This window comes from Camelus ferus, chromosome 18 (assembly GCF_009834535.1).
Source record: "Camelus ferus isolate YT-003-E chromosome 18, BCGSAC_Cfer_1.0, whole genome shotgun sequence".
NCBI classification, from domain to species: Eukaryota; Metazoa; Chordata; class Mammalia; order Artiodactyla; family Camelidae; genus Camelus; species Camelus ferus.
Window position 1 is genome coordinate 31,414,364 of NC_045713.1, and position 20,302 is coordinate 31,434,665.

A 20,302-nucleotide genomic window follows, 5' to 3' on the forward strand; every position below is an offset into this window, starting at 1 on the left:
TACACAATAAATAACAATAACCTAGTGTGATAAAAGCTGGAACTGAGACACGTACAAACTATCAAGTGAACGAGCAAGCAGATAACTCAGCTTGGTTGGGAAGGCAGCACAAACATCAACTGAGCGACACTTGGGTGAAGTCTTATGAGAGCAGAGGTTTCCGCTAGTCGGGGGACATTCCAAACAAGGCAAGGAGACTTAAAGAGGACAAGAAAAGCAGCTCTGTGAGTCTTGCGCAGAGGTTGAGGGAGGAGAAGCAGATGATCCCCAAACTGTCACTGGGGTTGTCTTGGAAATGGTGCTGGAGGATTCAGAATTTATTCTGAGGCCACAGCATACACCCAAAGCAGGGCTGCGAACTCAAATGCCTACAGGGGTCAGATAGATGATATAAATCAGTGAGAGGGACCAGGTGGGGACTGGAAAACTGAAGAGTGCAAGACCCATTCAAAGGTGGCCACAAATTTTTGCCATGCTGGAGTGCAGTCTCGGCGGGATCAAGTTTCCATTACTTTTCTTTTTAATCAGCTGGAAATCCATATTTTCATATGAACACTCCCAAGTTTTAAATGTTGGAAATTATTCCAAAACCTCATGCTGGCCAAGCAAAAACATATCTGATGTCCTATTAGCCTCTAGTTTGGATTTATTTCAGATGTGAAGCTTAAGCAGGGAGCTGACTCTGTCAGACTATGTTTCAGAAAGAGGATGTCCCAGCCTTTGCCAGCAAGAACCTAGTCCACCCCCTTGCTTTCACCCAGGCAGTCTTTGCACCCCCTCACTGCCCTCCCAGACCAGCCCCAAAGCCGCCCCACCAGGCCTGGAGGAGCTGGATGAATGAGCTGTGCTCCAGGCTTGACTTATAGAAAAGGCCCAGCCATAAGGACGTGAGAGAGCCGTATTTATTTCACACGGACAAGCACGATTTGGTCGCATGCTGAACATGAAAGCTCGCGTGAGGAAAAGTACCCGTAACAGCAGAATTATGTGCTTTTGTCCACAGGGGGCGGGAAGAGTCACAGAGTGGTTTTCAAAGACAGCGCCCCTTCAAGCAGAGTTGAGACCACAGGCTTTGAAGCCTCTGGTTCATTTCATCATCAAAGGGTCTACCTCCTCAGAGTGGCCGGGTGCTTCCTGCTCTGCGATCTCCCCAGGAGCTGCTCAGGTCAGGGGGGCAAGGCTGGTCTCCCATCCATCACCCAGGGCGGCTTGGGGAGTTAAGCTCAGAGGAGAGGTACGTGCCACTCGAAATCAACAAGCCCACTCTGGGGTGGATAGTGACAGGGACAGACTGCTGTGTTCATAGCAACAGAACTATCACCACTTCTAATATGTATCATAATCAGAAGATCTGCTTTTCCTAAAGCCCCTTAGAGGCTAAAGGGAAACCATTTGGAATTGACCTGACATGCCAGACACAGAGCATCCTCGCCTGGACAGACTGGGGAGGGCTAGTGGCAGGGACCCCCTGGTCTCTTGGCCTTAACTGGGCTCCCCGGTCCCAGGAGGATGGAACCCATGATGGGAACAGGGGCTGGAGCCTGGGTTCGCTGGGGGAAAGAGGATCAGAGTGTCTCAGGGCAAGCCTCATGGAAGAGACATGCCTTTGCATCTCGGTGGCTCATTCCCACCTGAAGTCCTGGCCAACAGTTTCATAAAATTTAATATTATAAGGTCTATAAAATTCCCGAAGCTGGTCTATCACTTCAGGATCGATCTGTACATGAGTTCTGCCTTTCGATTTGCCCAGGCATCGGGGCAGGAGGCTTGACTCCGGCTTTTTCAAGCAAGGGAACCCTTTGGTCTTGTTGAAGTAGAAGTGCTTGTCCGTGATGAGCCTCTTGATGCCCAGGAAGTCCTGGACCCGCGCCATCTCGCCGGCCGGGTCGGTGATGAGCCGCTCGCCGCTGACGAAGTGGATCTGGGCCAGCGGGAAGTAGCGCAGCCAGCTCTCCAGGTGCAGCGCGTACATGCCGATGCGGATGGCGTTCCACGACGCGTCCACCAGGCCCAGCGTGCGGTTGCGGAAGGAGAGGCCCTCGAAGGTGGGGATGTCCGGCTTCTTGGAGAGCGTCTGCGTGTAATCGGAGATGGCGCGGGTCACGGGGTTCCGCACCACCACGATCAGCTTGGTGTCCCGCGACATGTTGAAGATCCGTCGAGGGGCCTCTTGAGTGACGAAGTAGCTGGGCGTCTTCTCCAGTGTGATCTGGCGCTCGAGGGTCCGGGGCATCAGGCTCCTGTGGGGTTGGAAACGGCACAGGGTCAGCCAGGGCTCGCCTGGGCTGGGGTCCAGGGAGATCATCTCCCTCCACCCAGCTCCCTAGTGGAGACCCCCTCTCTCCTTTTTGATGTTTGAGGCTCCCCTGCTCTCACCTGATGAAGAACCCACTTTAACTCTTGTTGATTTTTTTTTTAAGTCTTTAACAGTTCGCTTTAAGTCAGGAAACAACCTGCATGACCATCAGTATGGGTTAAACAAATGATGGAATAGCCAATTAATAGAGTTAGGTAGATCTGTGTGTACTGTCATGGAATGATTTCCAAGATTCAGTGCTGAAACGAAAAAAAAAAAAAAAAAAGCAAGAGACAGCTGGATCATTTAGGGAGGGATACCAAGAAACCAATAAAAGTATTTGCTTCTGGGGAGGGGCCTTGAGTGGGAGCAGAGCAAGAGGGTCAGGGTAAATGAGAATTACTTTTTATTGTGTAATCTTTCACGCTGCTTGGAATTTTTATTGCATTTATTACGTATTCAAAACATACAAAGGAAGCCACTGAATATTGTTCTTGGAAAAGATAACTTCTCCAAATAGATGAAGAAAATCTTTTTTTGGAGGCAGAGGTGGGGGACAGTGTTTTAGAAATGAGTTCTGATGCCTTTTCCTGCTGAAACACATCTGAAACACATCCTTAGTATAAGACTGAAAAAGTAAAGAACTCCAGACTGGGAGGAACCCCAGTTGTAAACTGGCTAAGGCAATATCTCCGTCCTCTACGTTTTAATATCCTGGTTCTGAGATGAATACATTAGCTCACCCAAGAAATTAAAAATAAAAGCCCACATATATGTAAAATACATCTACAACAAGTTCCTTCTGTAAAGCACAGGGAACTCTATTTGATATCTCAGAGTAACCTATAATGAAAAAGAATATGAAAACGAATACATGCATGTATATGTATGACTGAAACATTATGCTGTACACCAGAAACTGACACAACATGGTAAACTCAATTAAAAAAGAACTAACTAGAAACACTGCTGAAGAAATTTTAAAAGACTTAAAAAACCCCACAGATGTCCAAGCCCCAACCCAGACCAACTGATTAAAAAATTTGGGGTTGGGTAATTTTTTGAAGTGTCTCAGATGATTCCAGTGTGCAGGAAGACTTGCAAACGACCAATACAGCAATCGTCCCTTCCCTACTCCTAACGCTGTGGTTTTTCCCACCCGCAAAGCACATTCCTCTGGGATACTGGCACCTGGTTCTTCTTAGTCCCAGTCCCTATCATCAGCTCTGCTCAGTGACCTGGCCTTGTAGTTCTTTGGTCAAATATCTCCATTTTCTCTTCTCTTTTAGCAACTCTTCCTCACGGCCATACCTTAGGTCTTGTCGTTGGAACTGCCCTAATTCTGAAAAGTTCCACTCTAGGGCTCTGTAGAGGGTTGAACCGTGACCCTCTAAAAGATACGTCCACCCAGAACCTTGAATGTGACCTTTTTTGGAAAAAGGATCTTTGCAGATGGAAGAAAGTGAAGGATCTTGAGATGAGGTAATCCTGGATTAGGGTTTCTTGTAAGGAATGTCCTTAGAAGAGGAGAGAAGAAGAGAAGAGACACACAGAGCAGGAGGCGATGTGACGGTGAAGGCAGAGCCTCCGGCAAAATAGCTGTAAGCCAGGAAATGACAAGCATTGTTGGCAGCCACCAGGAACTAGGAGAGAAGCATGGCGCCCATTTTTTTACTCGAAAAGGAACCAACCCTGCTGACAATTTGGTTTCCGAATTCTGGCCTCCAAAACTGTGAAAGAATAAATCTCCATTGTTTTAAGCCACCCAGTTGGTGGTCATTTGTTATGGCGGCCCCAGGAAACTGACACAGACCACACCTTCTTTCTTTCAACTTTCCCCACGGTCTCAGACTCATTATACCCGACCTTCAGATTTATCTGATGCCCTTGATTTCACTTTCCTCTAAACCTTCTCTGGACCCAGTGAATGGCCATTTCAGTAGCATCATCACCTTCATCATCATCATCATCATCATCATCACCATCATTCATTTCTTCGTACTACTTGCTCTTCCAGTCGTTAATCACGCATCTTTCCAACTTTTCATGTTTTCTAATTCTGTCTCTGGGTTGCCAAATGACAGTAGAGAAAAAATGACAACTGGATTCTTTTTTATTTTAAATTAGATTTATCTATTTTTTTTAATGGAGGGACTGGGGATTGAACCCAGGACCTTGTGCATGCTAAGCATGTGCTCTACCACTGAGCTATACCTTCCCCACCCTGAATTCTTTATATATTTATTAATTCTAGCTTCGATTGAGCCCTGAACACTGTTTGATAATCTTTTATATTTGTTTTTACATGCCCCCCCATCATTATCCTAGTAAGTGTTCCAAATGCTCACCATAAACTCCCAACCCTACTTCTGTCACCTAAGCTGACACATGACTAGTCTCCCACAACTCTGGAAATGTATACGCTGCCTCACCTCAACTTCTTCAATCTCTCTCTCCTCCACCTTGACAGTGACTGTATCTCCACCCATCCCGAGCCCCTCCCACTAGTCTCCGAGGACAAGTAGGCAGGGGCTCACCTGCCCACCTGTGTTCTCAGATCCCTTCCCGTCCTGCCTTCCCTGCACCCATCCGTTATGCCCTTGAATCTTCACATTCACTGTGCAGCCGATAAGCTGATACAACGGATATTTTGCTTGTAGGCCCAGGGTCTACGATGGACCCTTATGGGTAGAAGATTTTCGCAGTATTTATTAACACTGAGAAGGCCATTTTTAAAATTGGATCTCATTACAAGCAAACAATCACAGGTGCACCTGAATAGAACTCCTTGGCTGGAGTTTTGTAGAAATCGCCTGTGTTATTTTATGACCTTGGCACACAGCGTAATGAGGTGTTGGTCTTTGTGATGACAGTACATGAAATTACATATATGCGACAGTGCACTTCAGCATAAGGACTTTCCAAACTTTATGGGGGTTATTGATATGTAAAGGTCTTCAACACACAAAAGATTGACCCTGACAAGCCACTAAACAGATTTCTCTGCAATTGCCTTTGATAGGCTAAAGAATATCTCCAAGAGAGGAACTGAGGTTGCACCATTTCCCAAGCTTACCTGGCTAAGGAGCAATGATCTTTCGCCAGGAATACCAATTAACATCTCTCTCTGTTACCAGTTTGGAAAATTCTGACCCATCCCGGTGATTGCCAGAGTATCACATTGTTCCCCCAGCCATTCACTGAAGTGAGGTTCCACCCTTCTAATTCTTAACTGGCACATCAGCTACAAAATCAAATTACAAATACTAAGGAAGACACAAACACGAGGCTGTTAATAACATCACACACAGGTCATCACTCCATGTACCTCAGTCAAATGTGTACCTCAGATGTTCTCTATCTCCCCCAAGGGACATCCTTACGTATTTATTTCCCATTAGGTCACTGGAATAGTGTACAGGAGGCCCGTGTGATGATAGCATAAACCAGGACACCGCGTGTCCACCCATCTCCCTGCTCGGTGAGCACATGGTGGGAGGGTTCATTAGATTTTTCCTTAAGGCTCACTTTTTCCTCCTCGTGTCGTTGTTCAAATTTTGCTTTCAGGGGCTAACAAACAGCTGGACTTTCCTCTCACCCTGTGACCCTGTTAAGCTTCAGCCTCCTCGCTTTCCTGTGCAGTTCTGCAAAAAATTACTGAAAGGATCATCTAACACTCACCGTTGGCCTCACCTCCCATCTGTTATTTTAACCTGCTCAGCAACAATTTCCCCTACATCTGGGAACAGCCTCCAGATTCTTTTTTTTTTTTTTTTTTAAAGGAACCACCACTCCTGCTTTGAATAAAATCTTAGCAGGCCAAGGAGAGGGTGCATGAGCGAAGTCAGGCTAATCAGTGCCAGGGGTGTCATAAAGACAAAATGTACCATGTGGACTGAATCTTCCAACCAGACACAGGAGCCTGGAAGAGCCTCCTTGTTAGTTCCTCTTATCCAGTCCCTTCAGCAGTCTTGGTTCTTGCCCTTCCTGAGACCTGGTTTTCCCACTTTCCTCTGTGTTCTGGGAGTCACTGCACATCCTTCTAAAATGTTTCCCTGCTTTTAGAGTCAGTGTCAGTTTCTGCTGCTGGCAACCCGAGAACTCTGACCTGTCATACAACCTGGCTTCCTCTCTGTGGAAGCTACCCCCCCCCCCCACTCTGTTATAAACCCCACGAGGCAGGGCAGGGTGCACCTTATTTGCATTATGTCCGCAAAGTCTACCAGAGTGCACGGCACAAGTGAAATCTCCATGAATATTTCTGAGGTTTACACAAAGCCAACAACCGGTCTAACCAGGGGTACACTGAAGCCCTCATCCCCCTTCCACATTCTCAGCTCTCTCTGAAAAATTCTAGACCTTCACAGGAGTCTACCTCCTGTTTCTCTTATTCTATGTGATCTTCCTGGATGACCTCATTCCTTCCCCAGCCTTAGGGCTGCCCAGGAGCTGTTGCCTCCTCATAAGTCTGTAACTGCAGGTCCAACTTTCCCACACTCTGGACTGGAATGTTGGACTGAGAGTGGACCAGTATCTCATCTCCACAACCGAACTCACCATTTTCCTCCCCAGTCTTACTTCTCTCTTTTGCCTGTTTTTGTAGACAATATTGCCGTGAATCCGCTCACAAAGCAGAGAAACCTCAGTGTCATTCTTTTTTTTTTTTTTTTAACATTTTTTTATTGAGTTATAGTCATTTTACAATGTTGTGTCAAATTCCAGTGTAGAGCGCAATTTTTCAGATATACATGAACCTATATGTATTCATTGCCACATTTTTTCCTCTGTGAGCTACCATAAGGTCTTGTATATATTTCCCTGTGCTATACAGTATAATCTTGTTTATCTGTTCTACATTTTGAAATCCCAGTCTGTCCCTTCCCACCCCCTACCCCCTAGGCAACCAGAAGTTTGTATTCTATGTCTATGAGTCTGTTTCTGTTTTGTATTTATGTTTTGTTTTGTTTTGTTTAGATTCCACATATGAGCGATCTCATATGGTATTTTTCTTTCTCTTTCTGGCTTACTTCACTTAGAATGACACTCTCCAGGAACATCCATGTTGCTGCAAATGGTGTTATGTTGTCGGTTTTTATGGCTGAACAGTATTCCATTGTATAAATATACCACATCTTCTTTATCCAGTCACCTGTTGATGGACATTTAGGCTGTTTCCATGTTTTGGCTATTGTAAATAGTGCTGCTAAGAACATTGGGGTGCAGGTGTCTTTTTGAAGTAGGGTTCTTTCTGGATATATGCCCAGGAGCAGGATTCCTGGGTCATATGGTAAGTCTATCCCTATTCTTTTGAGGAATCTCCATACTGTTTTCCACAGTGGCTGCACCAAACTGCATTCCCACCAGCAGTGTAGGAGGGTTCCCTTTTCTCCACAGCCTCTCCAACATTTGTCATTTGTGGATTTTTGAATGACAGCCATTCTGGCTGGTGTGAGGTGATACCTCAATGTAGTTTTGATTTGCATTTTCTGATAATTAGTGATATTGAGCATTTTTTCATGTGCCTATTGATCATTTGTATTTCTTCCTTGGAGAATTGCTTGTTTGGGTCTTCTGCCCATTTTTGGATTGGGTTGTTTGTTTTCTTCTCATTAAGTCGTATGAGCTGCTTATATATTCTGGAGATCAAGCCTTTGTCGGTTTCATTTGTAAAAATTTTCTCCCATTCCGTAGGTTGTTGTTTTGTTTTACTTATGGTTTCCTTTGCTGTGCAGAAGCTTGTAAGTTTAATTAGGTCCCATTTGTTTATTCTTGCTTTTATTTCTATTGCTTGGGTAGACTGCCCTAGGAGAATATCTTTGAGATGTATGTCAGATAATGTTTTGCCTATATTTTCTTCCAGGAGGTTTATTGTATCTTGTCTTGTGTTTAAGTCTTTGATCCATTTTGAGTTTATTTTTGTGTATGGTGTAAGGGGGGTGTTCTAGCTTCATTGATTTACATGCTGCTGTCCAGTTTTCCCAACACCATTTGCTGAAAAGACTGTCTTTATTCCATTGTATATTCTTGCCTCCTTTGTCGAAGATTAGTTGACCAAAAGTTCATGGGTTCATTTCTGGGCTCCCTCAGCGTCATTCTTGACTCCTCACATCTAACGTCTGTCATTCAGTTCTCATGTCTCTGCCTCCCTCTCCTGGCCCCACTCGGACAGCCTCAGGTTCTTGTCACCTGTTCCTCTGACAACAGATTTCTCTCTGACCTCCTCGCTTCTCCTCTCTTCTCTGTTCAATCCATTCTGCTTGTGTCCACCAGGGAAATCCTTCCAAAGCAAACCCAATATTGTCAACCATCAGTTATTCTTTGGAATAAAGCCCACGTTCCTTGACTTGGTACCCAGGGTTACTGCTTACCTCTCCAGAATTCATCTCATGCCACTTCCCGGCAGCCTGATGCTCCTACTATGCTGAACACAAAATCCCTTCCTGAACACATCCTGTTCTTTCCTGTGTTCTGCACTTGCTGAGTTTTTTGTTTTATTTTCTAAGACTCTGGATCATCTTTCTTGTCTCTTTTACCCTGACAAATGTCTGCTCATCTTTCTAAGCCCAAAGGAAAAGTCACACCCTCTGTGAACCCTTACTTGTAATTTCTTGGCACTTCCTGCATCCAGCACTTAAAACGTAATCCCACTGTGTGAAACTTACAAGGAATGCATCCATTTAGAGCAACAGATCGTCAGCATCTTGGGCAGGTCTCTTGTTCATCTGTGCCTTCCTAGCGCAATTCCTGGCATGCCATTAGGTGCCCCCCCAAAATTGATCAAAGAGCCAGTGTCAAAGATAGGTGCCTATGAAGAGGTTTCCAGTAATTCAGTAAACATTTGCTGAAGAGAACAAACAATAAAAGCAAGGCTTTAGTTTGGGAACAACAAAGGAGAAGTGTGTGTGCCAGAGGAGATCTGGGAGTTTTCCCCGTTCCACAAAAGTCCACGCTTTATCTTCTCCCCAAGGGAAAAATCACAGACTTCTGGGACCCTCACCAAAAAAGGGAAAAAAAAAATCCAAATTCTTTCTGGTCAGCTTGAGACTCTCTAGAGATGGCATTTTCTGGCCCACCCGGAAGGGCTGAGGCAGCCCCTGTGGCCCCCTTGTCCACACCAGGGACGTGCTGTGAGTGTCCCAGCACGTGGGCGCCTCTGAGCAGGGCTGGCACGCGCCTGATCATTACCTACAGGAGTCTCTGGAAGATTTCATTTCCTGCTAAATCTGTACACTCGGTGTATGTATCTGGGAAGGCCTGGCTGCTTGGGGGATTTTGGTGATTTACTAGCTCCTAGCTGGGCAACCAGGCTCCTTGAAAATCGTTACAGTCTCCAGAGGGATAATTAGGAGCAAAAGAGGAGGGAAAAGGCTTTCTTGCAAGCAACTGGTGCTTAAAACTGAAACTGCTCCACCTGCTCACCTGGCACGTGTTGGCTGAGCAAAGGCACAGCACCTGTGAGTCCCCTCTTGCATCATGGGACCCCTTCCTTCCAAGCCTGCAGCCCCAAATCCTCACACTTACGTGACCCAGGAGGAAAACACCGCGTCCTAGCTTGAACTCCATCAATAATTCTTCAAAGCTTATAGGATAAAGGTCTTAACAAGATATATGTAGCTCTCTGTGATCTGGTCCATGGCCACCCTGGGCTCTGGCCAGAGTGGACTACTCAGAGCTTTCCCCACAAAATTGTATTTTTCTTGTTAAGGGGCCTTTGACATGTTGTGCTGTCTGCATGAATCCCCTGTGGCTAGTGGGCAGAACTTCTTCATCTCTTAGCTCTTAGCTCATTGTCACCTCCACCAGGGAGCCTTCCCTGACTGTGTCCTTATTATTTTCCCCTTCCCAACAGTTAAGCATTTGTTACCTGTGATTCCATGGTACTCACTATAGACATCCCATTTTTCACACATCTGTCATCACCCTAGAGTGTAAGGTCACAGAAGGCAGGGATCACGTCTGTCACCTCTCTATTGACAATGCCTGTCCTGTGCCTGGTATGCATTCATGTATTTGTTCATTGAACAAGCATTTACTGAGCACCTGCTATGTGCCAGGATACAAAGACAGGCATGTTGTAGTCTCCGTCCTTAAGGAGTTAAAAGCCTTATATACCCTGGGGGAGAGGGGGCCGCCTTTTCCCAGTGAGAGGGACTGCACTGAACCTGGCTTCCTACCAGAGCTGGTGGCTTCCTCCCTCTGGCAGGAGGGGCCATACCTGAACCCAATTTCTGATACACGGGCTGGGCAGCTGGCTTTCCCAGATAACTCCTGTAAACAGCTGGCACCTCAGACCAGCCTGCCTGGGGTCCCAGTAGTTGGACTGTCCCCTGGCCGACAAGACTGCTCTCACTCCTGCCCTATAAGGAAGGAAGCTGATGGAGGTGTTGGGTCCCTTCCCTGGAGGGTAAACCCATAGTTGGTCCAGACTCTGGCATGTCCCCCTGGGTGATGGTGAGGAGACAGAGCAACCCCATGCCGAGCTCTTCTACTCCCAGTTTCCCCAGTAACACCTGTTCTTTCCCCTGTACTTTGTGCATTTTGGAATTTGTCCTGAGTCCTGCTCTGAGACAGATGGAGATAAGAGGGGGATCCTGCTTGTATGATGTGCCCACACAGAGAGGTTCAAGGGGCACCGGTCTACTTTGGTGGCTGCCTGTCAGTATGGGATGTGGAGTCAAAGAGATCTGAGTTTGAGTTCTGGCCCTTGCTAACCAGAAGAAGCGGGCACACAGCTTATTTCACTTAATGTAACGTCCTACGGGTTCATCCACGTTGTCGCAAACGGCAGCCATTCCTTCCTTTTTTTATGGCCGAGAGAGAAATAAGCCAAGCACAGAAAGACAAATACTATTTCACTCACCTGTGGAATCTGTTGAACTCCCAGAAGCAGAGAGCAGAAAGGAGGCTGCCAGGGGCTGAGGGGGTGGGGGACATGGGAAGATGCTAGTTCAAAGGGACAAACATTCAGCTGTAGGATGTATACATTCTGGGGATTTAATGTACAGCATGGTGACGATAGTTAATGATACCGTGTTGTATACTTGACATTTGCTGAGAGGGTCAGTCTTAAGTGTTCTCTCCATACACACAAAATGGTAACAATATGAGGTGATGGATGTGTTAATTCACCTGACTGTGGTAACCATCTCACAGTGTATACATATATTACAGCATTATGATGTATATCTTTTTTAAAAAAGGGCCGGCAGCATGCATCAGCCATGTACACAGTCTGCTACGGACTGAGTGTGTCCTCCTATGTCCCCCACCTCAAACTCATACCCTGATGTCCTAACCCCCACGGTGACGGTATGTTGAGGTGCAGCGTGTGGGAGGAATTAGGTCATGAGAGTGAAAGCCTCACAAATGGGCTTAGGGCTCTTTTACAGAGATGTGGGAGAGATGAGCTCTCCATCTCTGCCACGTGAGGACGCAGGAAGAAGGTGTCCAGCTGTAAACCAGGAGGAGAGTCCTCACCTGGAACCAAATTGGTTGCCACCTTGACCTTGGACTTTGAACCTCTGTACTGTGAGAAGCAAGTTTCTGTCGTTTAAGTTCCCCAGCCTATGGGATTTTTGTTACAGCAGCCCAAGCTGATTGAGACATGGTCACTGATGCCCGAGACGGGAACAAGTGGACAGCTCACAATTCTGGTGCCGCGACTGGCAGCCCAGTGTGGTTTGCAGCTCTGGGTATGAACCACCTCACTCGGTCTCTGCATTAACTCTCACCCTTCCTGTTCGTGGGCCGAGGAATCTGGGACACGGGGAACTAAAGTCAGTCACCACAGCCACGTAGCAAGTTGCAAAATCTGGATTCAAGCAAGTGTGACTCTAACACTGGAAGAAAACGCGAGAATGTAAAATTAATCTTGGCACGAGGACAGCCTTTCTAAGCATGAGACAAAACTCATGGAGGAAAAGACTGAAAAGTTAGATACATAAAAAATGCAAGTCTCTGGGACGGAAAAATAAAAGGAAAAAAAAGAAAAAGAAAACCACAAATAAAATAAAAGGAAAATGGCTGGCTGGAAAAATATTTGCAGTACATAAGATAGGGAGACTAAAGATGATTTCATATATTTTTAATATCTGTGTACATGCTTATATATTTTATATATTTTTCAACATTCCTGCAAATTAATGAGAAAAAGAATCAGCTGGTAGAATAAAGGAACACAGACTAAGAGAAGTTAATAGTAAAAGAGCTACTAATGGGAAATAAATATATGAAAAGATACTCTAACTCTCTTAAAATTAAAGAAATGCAAATTAAAACCAAGATGAGATAGACTGGAAAATATATTTTATTTTCTTTTAATTCTTCTTTTTCTTTTCAATTTTTGAAGCAATTCGGTTTATTTATTTATTTATTTACTTAATGGGTGTACTGGGGATTGAACCCAGGACCTCGTGCATGCTAAGCATGCCCTCTACTAATTGAGCTATACCTTGCCCCTGATTGGAAAATTTATTTTTAAAAATTATAAGTTATCGCTAGCAGAAGTGTAGAACAAAGTACTCTCCAATAGTGGAGGGAGCAGAAATCAATGCATCTTTAGAAGGACAAGAAGATACTATCTACCCAAATGTAAAAGACACATACCCTTGAACCCAGCAGTTCCACTTCTGGAAATGTATTTGTACGAGCATGTAAAGCCCTGTGTGCAAGAACGTTTGTTGCAGCATTTGTGGCAGAGATGGGGAGGTGTTCACCAAAGATTCCTGCCCCTCCCTCCAATAGTGTAGCTCTGTTTCTAGAGGGCAGCTGCCCAGCCAAGGACTACATTTCCCAGCAGCTCCTGCACAGGTGGGGCCCTGTGACTGCTTCTTGCCATAGACCTACAGTGTGTTACCTCCAGGCTCGAGTGCTTACAAAGTAGGTGTGTCCTTTCCATTGTCTCTTCTGTCTTCTAGCAGAATGCAGAGAACTCTGAGGCCCTAGCAGGGGACAGTCCAAAAGGTAGAAAGGACAGGAAGACCACTTACAACTGGGAAAACAGCCCCCTTGGACTATTGTGAGCAAGACATAAACTCTTCTCTTGGGGTTTGTTTGTTACAGCAGCTGGCATTGACCTAATGACTGAAACACTGTGACAGAAAGAGGCCAGAAGCAACCTACATGCCCCTGGGTGGGAAGCTCGTTAAATAAACTCTAGTGAGGCCAGACAATAGCTTATTATGTGACTTAAAAAAATGAGGTGGATCTATAGCTATTGATGCAGAAAGGAATCCAAGATGTGTTATTAAGTGAAAAAAAGCAAGTTGTAGAACAGGAAGTTCAATATGTGCCTATTTATATACAAAATACACACACACATAAAAATACGCAGTAAACTGTTTACAGTGGTTACCTCTGGAGAATAACTCTCGGAGACCTGGATGGCCTGAGGTGTAGAATGGGACTTTGTTTTCACCTTTATCTTTCTGCACTCAATGGATTTTTTTCCTCTTTGCCATGAGCATGCATTCTTTGCAGTTTTTAAAAAAACTAGCTCATAAAAATCTACATTAAAAAGTCTCCATTGGTATTGTTTAAGGAGAAGAGAGCCTGTATGGAAAGCAGTCGAGGAGTGAGGGGGAGGAAATGTGTCTGGAGGAGCCAAGGTGTGGGTGGGGAGCAAGGATACAGGAGGCTGGGAACGCACAGCCCTGCTCTCCAGAATCTTGGCTGGGAAAGGGGGCGGGGTTGTAATAGAAAAGAACAAATCTGACTCCATATTAGATCTGTTCCTTTGACTTTAACCCTGTGCTTTGTTTACTAGGCTTAGCGTGCTGGTTGGGCACCTTTTGTAAAAGAATGTTGCCTATAGCCTGAAATATATAGGCTCGAACCTTTAAGGATATTAACACTTTTCCATTCATACCAAGATCACAATTTGCGGAATAGAAAATAATGTCTGTTTTGTTGGAGGTTTTACGGGGACACTGTGACCTGACCCACGTGGACAGCTGTAAGAACAAAGGATTCCACAAACAAAGAATTTCTACATCAAGAAGTTTGCAACAACCAAGCATACCCCCTCCCCCTTTCAGTATAAAAGGAGCCTGAATTCTGACTTGGGGAAGATGGCTCTCCAGGACATTAGTCTGCCATCTTCTCAGTCTGCCAGCTTTCCGAATAAAGTCATTATTCCTTGCCCCAACAGTTGCCCAGTTTATTGGCCTGTCGTGAGGCAAGCAGAATGAGGTCGGACTCGGTAACAGGACGACCGTGGGTGTTGAATGAATGGATTTTGCTGCTGTACGTACAGCTCCTATAAGTTTCCAGGGAAGTGGACCTCCATTTCTCAGGCACCATCAGCAGCTAGCCTGGCCTGACCTTGGGGACACTATCAGGGCACCTTCTGTGGGTAACTCTGGGTCTCTCACCTTCTCTCTCAGTCTGGGCTTAGCTCCTTCTCCGCAATGTAAGCCTACTCTCCCTTGCTCCAGGGAGTGGGTCCCTTAAGTCTGCGCTTCGCATGGTTTAATGCACATTCGTATTGATTGGGGGTTGGAGGGAGTCTTGCTGATATGCAGATTCTGATTCTGTAAGTCTAGGAAGGGGGCCGAGATTCTGCATTTGTACCTAACAGGCTCTGCAGTGAGGCTGACGGGCTGGTCCATGGTCCACAGTTTAAGTAGTCAGGCCCTGGCCATCCGTACACAAATTGCATAGTCAGTGAATGTCTATGCATTAAATGGGATTGGCTGATTGACGTCGGACGACGAACTGTAGATAATGTGAATTCAGAAGACCCAGATTTGAGGCCCAGCTTTTCCATTTCCTGGCCTTGTGACTTTCACAGTAGTTTCCTCAATGCAACGTGTGGGTGATGGTAATAAGGACTTCACTTGGCTGGATAAACATGTGAGAGGCCCATGTAAACTGTAAAGCACTGTGTCCAGCCATCAATGGGTTCCTCTTTCTCTGTTCAATTTCCCCCCTTTCGTTTAAGTCTTTTCTTTTTTTGTTTTTTAATTTATTCAGTTATTTTTAAGAGTGAGATAGAATTAACATATAACATTATGTCAGTTGCAGGTGTACAACATAATGATTCGACATATGTATATGTTGTGAAGTGATCACCACAGTAAGTCTAGTAAATACTCATCACTACACACAGTTACACAATTTTTCTTGTGAAGAGACCTTGTTCTTTTATTTTTAAAGAATATACAGTAATATAATGATTGATACATAGAATAATTCTTAAAAGGTAATAAGATCTGGATGAAATTGACTGCCTTCAGGGAGAACTGTAACTCTGGGCTCAGTGCTTACTGTGTACCATTCTTCCCAAAGTTCTTAACATAAAGCTCAGTGGCTCTCCTTCCTCACCTCACATTCATCCTCAACTTCCCACCCCTCACCCTCTGAAGCAGCTCTCTGAGCGAACCCATGAACGCCAATCCCATTCTGTCCTGGCCTAGTTTCACCTATCTGAGATGTCAGCTCGTTCCCTACTTCTAGGGGACGCTGTTCTCTCTTGGCTTGGAGAACACAATGTCTTGGTTTCCTTTTTCCCCCTCTAACTTGTCCTTCTCCACACATATTCCAGTTATTTTTCCTCCACTTACTCCTTATCTCTTTGTGTCTCACTAAATGGCCTCACCATCCACAAGTGGCCCCAGCAACACTCACATCTAATCTATAACTGAATCCAACTGGTCACTTCTCACCCAGCCTCTTCTGGTGATTAGTCCCTGCCAGTTCAGGTCCAATCACAGATTCCTCATTCAGGGGCAGAGCTGCAGGAAGCAGCCCAGCATCTTTCTCTAGCAAGGCTCTGCTCTCCAGCACCCATTCTGAGCCAGCTTGCTCTTGTGTGACACTCCCCAGGGACGTCAACATCCAGGAAGCAAGATGGTCCCCCGGGGCCTACCAAATGGGCTCAAGGCTACCAGAGGTGGCACCAAATGGTGGCTTAGGGGACCTCCATTCTCCTTACAGGCTCCCGAAGTCAATCTAAGTGAAAACAGATGGAGGGGAAGAAGGGAAAGTACCGCAGGAGAATGTCTGAAACTGGCAGGTTGGCTCCAGTACAAACACCTGATTGTTGACACAAAGAGGGCCTTGGCACAGCCAGCAGTTCTGCCACGGTCCTCTGGCCAGCTCACTTGCCCGTTCTGCACAACAACATCAGACCTTTTCCATTCTTGGTAAATGATCAAAGCCTGCCCTTTCCTGCCCCTCTCAGCAGATGAGCTCACACCATAGAGAATACAGAAACTGTTAGAACAGAACCTCGTCATTACCCTGCTGCCAAACACCGAGTTTTCCACACTGATTAGCCCCAGGCCGAGGATGGAGCCAGTCCCCCCTGGCCTGTGCATCTCCACCTCCACCTCCCAGGGTTCCCTGCCTGCGGTGTCCATGGAGGCCCCTCCTTCCACCTGTGCCTGGATCCACACTGAGGACCTGTCAGTCCTTAGAGCAGTTCTGAAAGCTACCCAGGCATCTGCAAACACCCCAGCCAAAGTCTAGATGAGTCCGTGAGTTTATCTTATTTTTTTAACACCAAGCTTTACAATCTCACACTCCAGAGTCCCCCCCCCCCCCCCCCCCCCCGTACTACATTTGCAGGGTGGAGTTCCGCAAGCCTGCCCCTACTTCCGGCAGCATAGCAGTGCCCCCTAGCAGAAGGTGATCCAACTGCCGCTTTTGGAGGCAACACCTTCTGCCTGGCCCGCCCCAATTCCCTGCAGCCTCCCTTGGAGAAATTAGCCACTGCCAGGAGTCTTTTCCATTTTGTCTCCCAAAGAGGCAGGTGTAACAGAATACGTGAGGCCCAGTGTTTGCAAGGGTGAGCTGGGGTTGGCTCTCTGATCGTGCAGGGAGCAAGGGGAGTGGCGCTGTTGGGCAAAGCACTGGGGAGTCAGCTGCTCAAATATCATCCAGGCCTCCCGTGCACCCAAAGCTGCATGGAAGGTTGTTGAGTCAACAGCACTTCCACAGGGTCCAGGACCCACCCCAAACTGCAAATCTGGATTCTTGTCCAGGCTGTGATGTGGGATGGTCCAGCTCAGCATTTCAGTTCTGCAAGGCAGTCGGGACACCCAGTAAGATGAGCTAGCGGACACTCTCAAATCCTTCAGTCCTATCTTTTCCTGACTCCAGGCCTTTTCTGCTATTTCTGCCTAGAACGCGTTTCCCTGACTCTTCCATGGCTCAGTCCTTCCCATCCTCAGATCTCTGTTCAAAGGTCACCATTCTCACATGCCACTCTCTAAACCCCATGGTTTATTTCCCTCATAGCATAGTCTCTAATTCTCTTAACGTATCTGTTTATCTATTGCCACCCCTCCACCCCAGTTAGTCTGCAAACCCCATCAGGAAGGGATGGTGTCTTCCTTGCTGACTGTGGAGTTTTCAGTCCTTGTCACAGTGCCTCACCATCACAGGCAGCCAAAAAACCATGACTCAGGCTTGTTGAATGAATAACAGGGGAAGAATCAAAGTCTAAAGCAAGAACACCTTGATTCCTTGAGGAAATGCAGTGGTCTGAGCTCTTTATATGTCATCTCTGCGGTGCAAGTGATTCATGGATGAAAAGTACTTTTTTTTTTTTAAACAGTTTTGTGTTTATTTTAATGCATTTTAGAAAATTAGAACTAGAACATCATCTTTGTTTAACAGATTTCACTGCTTAGAATGAGGCTTCCATATGGAGTGAACACAGAAAATGTGAGTTGATCTCAAGACAAACATTAAGTAAATAATAGTATACATGGTACAAGAATTTAGAAAAAAGGCGGTCCTTCAGTGGCTCAAGTTTGGGAACCTCTGACTCAAAACAATGTTAGTTCAGCCAAAGAGAATCCAAGCCAGAGTAATGTGGACAGAGACTCATTCAACAATTCAATAATTCAGTAATTATTAAGCACCTGTTTGCCAGCCATTGTGCTAGGTGCTGAGGTCATGGCTCTAAATAAGAGATGTAGGTAGCACTTGCCCTCATGGAGCCTCTGGTCTGGTGGAGGAGACAATGGACAAATAAGCAATATATCATTGCAATTTGGGGTGGAGGCAAAGGTGAGCAAGTGTAACGAGGGAATTGAGTGGTCGGAGGAACCCCACTGTGGACATTTGAGCAGAAGGGTCAAGAGATGCACATTGGCTTGGATGAAAGAACATAGGATGAAATGAAAAGACAAGAGGATAAGACAAAAAGAGGTGTGGATGGTACGATGGTATTGTAGGGAACCTAAAATGCATTAGCCAACTACACTGACAGCGGTCAAGAGTAGAACTAGCAACAGAGAAAATAAAAATCAGAACAAACATGAGCCTGACCTTGGGCTTCTCAAGTAAAAGTCCACAAGACTGAACTGGCGAGAGAGAAGGTGACCTGGAAGACAGAGTCGTCATAGGCAGTGAATAGTCTGTTGAAGAGGAAACCTGAAACAAATCGGACAGAGCTGTAGGCAGAGATTTCATTAAAGAGATATTTCCAGAGATAAAAGATGGCAATGTGGGCAGATCAAAAGGTCAGTTTAGTCCGAACAAAATAAAACTCACATCACAAATCCATCCATATATCCATGCATCCATGCATCCATGCATCAATGTATCCATGCATCCATCCATCCATCTATCCATCCATCATCTATCTATACAAACATGTGTCAGGGCAAACATTTAAAATTATACATGAAATGTGAAAGTTCTATAAGAATTATACATACCCAGAATGGATAAAGCAAACAAAACAGTTTTTCTGCAAATTCAAGCCAGACAAAGACTTTGAAGCAACATTAAGTCCTAGAAAACACAGACCATCACCCATAGAGTTTGGCAGAAAAAAAAATTGTGACTGCCAATGCTTAGTACTTAGTCAATTTGCTTGTGAAGGCAAAAGAAAAAGCACTATAAGATGTGCAACAGCGTGAAAAGCGTTTGACCTCATTCTCCAAAAAGCTCCTTGAAAATAAAAGCCATGACCTGAGCTCTGGTGTGAAAGAACTGGAGAATGGGGAAGTCATACATGAAAGGACAGTGAATGGGGCTGAACAAAGCACTCAGCCCAAATAACTAATACATTTAACTCCTAATATCAAGATTTTTTTCCTTTAAAAATTAGATAGAAAAATTAATAACTTATACTTTAATACTATTGAAAAATTAATAATTTGACCAATCAAATTTAAAATCTTAGGTTAAACGGACAAAGACTGAGAAGCTGGCAGTAGAGGAAGAAGGGGAGGGGAGGGGCAGAGGGAGCACACGAGATTCTTTATCAAAAGGTCCTTCCTTCTCATTTACTCTAGTAGAGAAAAGTAAAATGAAGAATTAAAAACAGGACATCTATTTTTCAAAATACTGGAAAATAAAGAAGGAAAGTAAATGCAGATCATATAACAAAAGAGACAGGAAAAGAAAGCTAGGTGACAGAAACAGAAGAAGTAGGACTGATTGTGTTAATATTAAAAATCATTGGAAAGAGGCTAAACACCACAATTAAAAAAAAAAAAAGACAACATTGAAGATTTCTCATTCTAACACAAAGCCTAGTCAGTTATGTCTGTGGTTACAAGATCATCCCAGAGCACAGGAATGGAAACATTTTATATGAACATGGAGAGGGTCAGATACAGCAGGAAAATGACAGTCTAAAGAAAGCTAGAGTCATGCTACTAACACCAGAAAAAGTAGACTCCGAGGCAAAAGACATTAAATGAGACAAAGGGCATCAGTGAATATTGATGAAGAGCTCAATTCATGGTGGGACGTCCATGTAACATGATGGATCAAATACAGTGTTCATCTTCCCTTCTTCTCTGGCCACCAATAAATTGATAGTGGATGGATAAAAGGTATAAACGCAAAATATCAAGAGAACGGGTAGCAGATAATGAAGAAAGACTTACTTTCAGAGGAAGGGAGGCTGAGTTATGAGGGGTATTGGTCTTAGAAAGAAAAAGCTGAAACTTAAAATGAGGCTGCAGGGGAAGAGGGTGTCACTGATGAGCAGAAAGGGGAATCTTCCAATAGTTCTGGAATTGGAGGGACCAGGGACCCTGG

The 20,302-nt window shown here is 45.2% G+C and overlaps 1 protein-coding gene across 1 annotated transcript in view; it reads right to left on the reverse strand.

Annotated features, from left to right (window-relative positions):
• Positions 1 to 884: 884 nt before the first annotated feature.
• Positions 885 to 20,302, reverse strand: part of HS3ST2 (heparan sulfate-glucosamine 3-sulfotransferase 2) — an 82,040-nt gene continuing 62,622 nt past the window's right edge. The window contains exon 2 of the mRNA XM_032460878.1: positions 885 to 2,240. Within this exon, the coding sequence (XP_032316769.1) occupies positions 1,622 to 2,240 (619 nt within the window). The 3' untranslated portion in view covers positions 885 to 1,621. The remainder of the gene's footprint in view (positions 2,241 to 20,302) is intronic.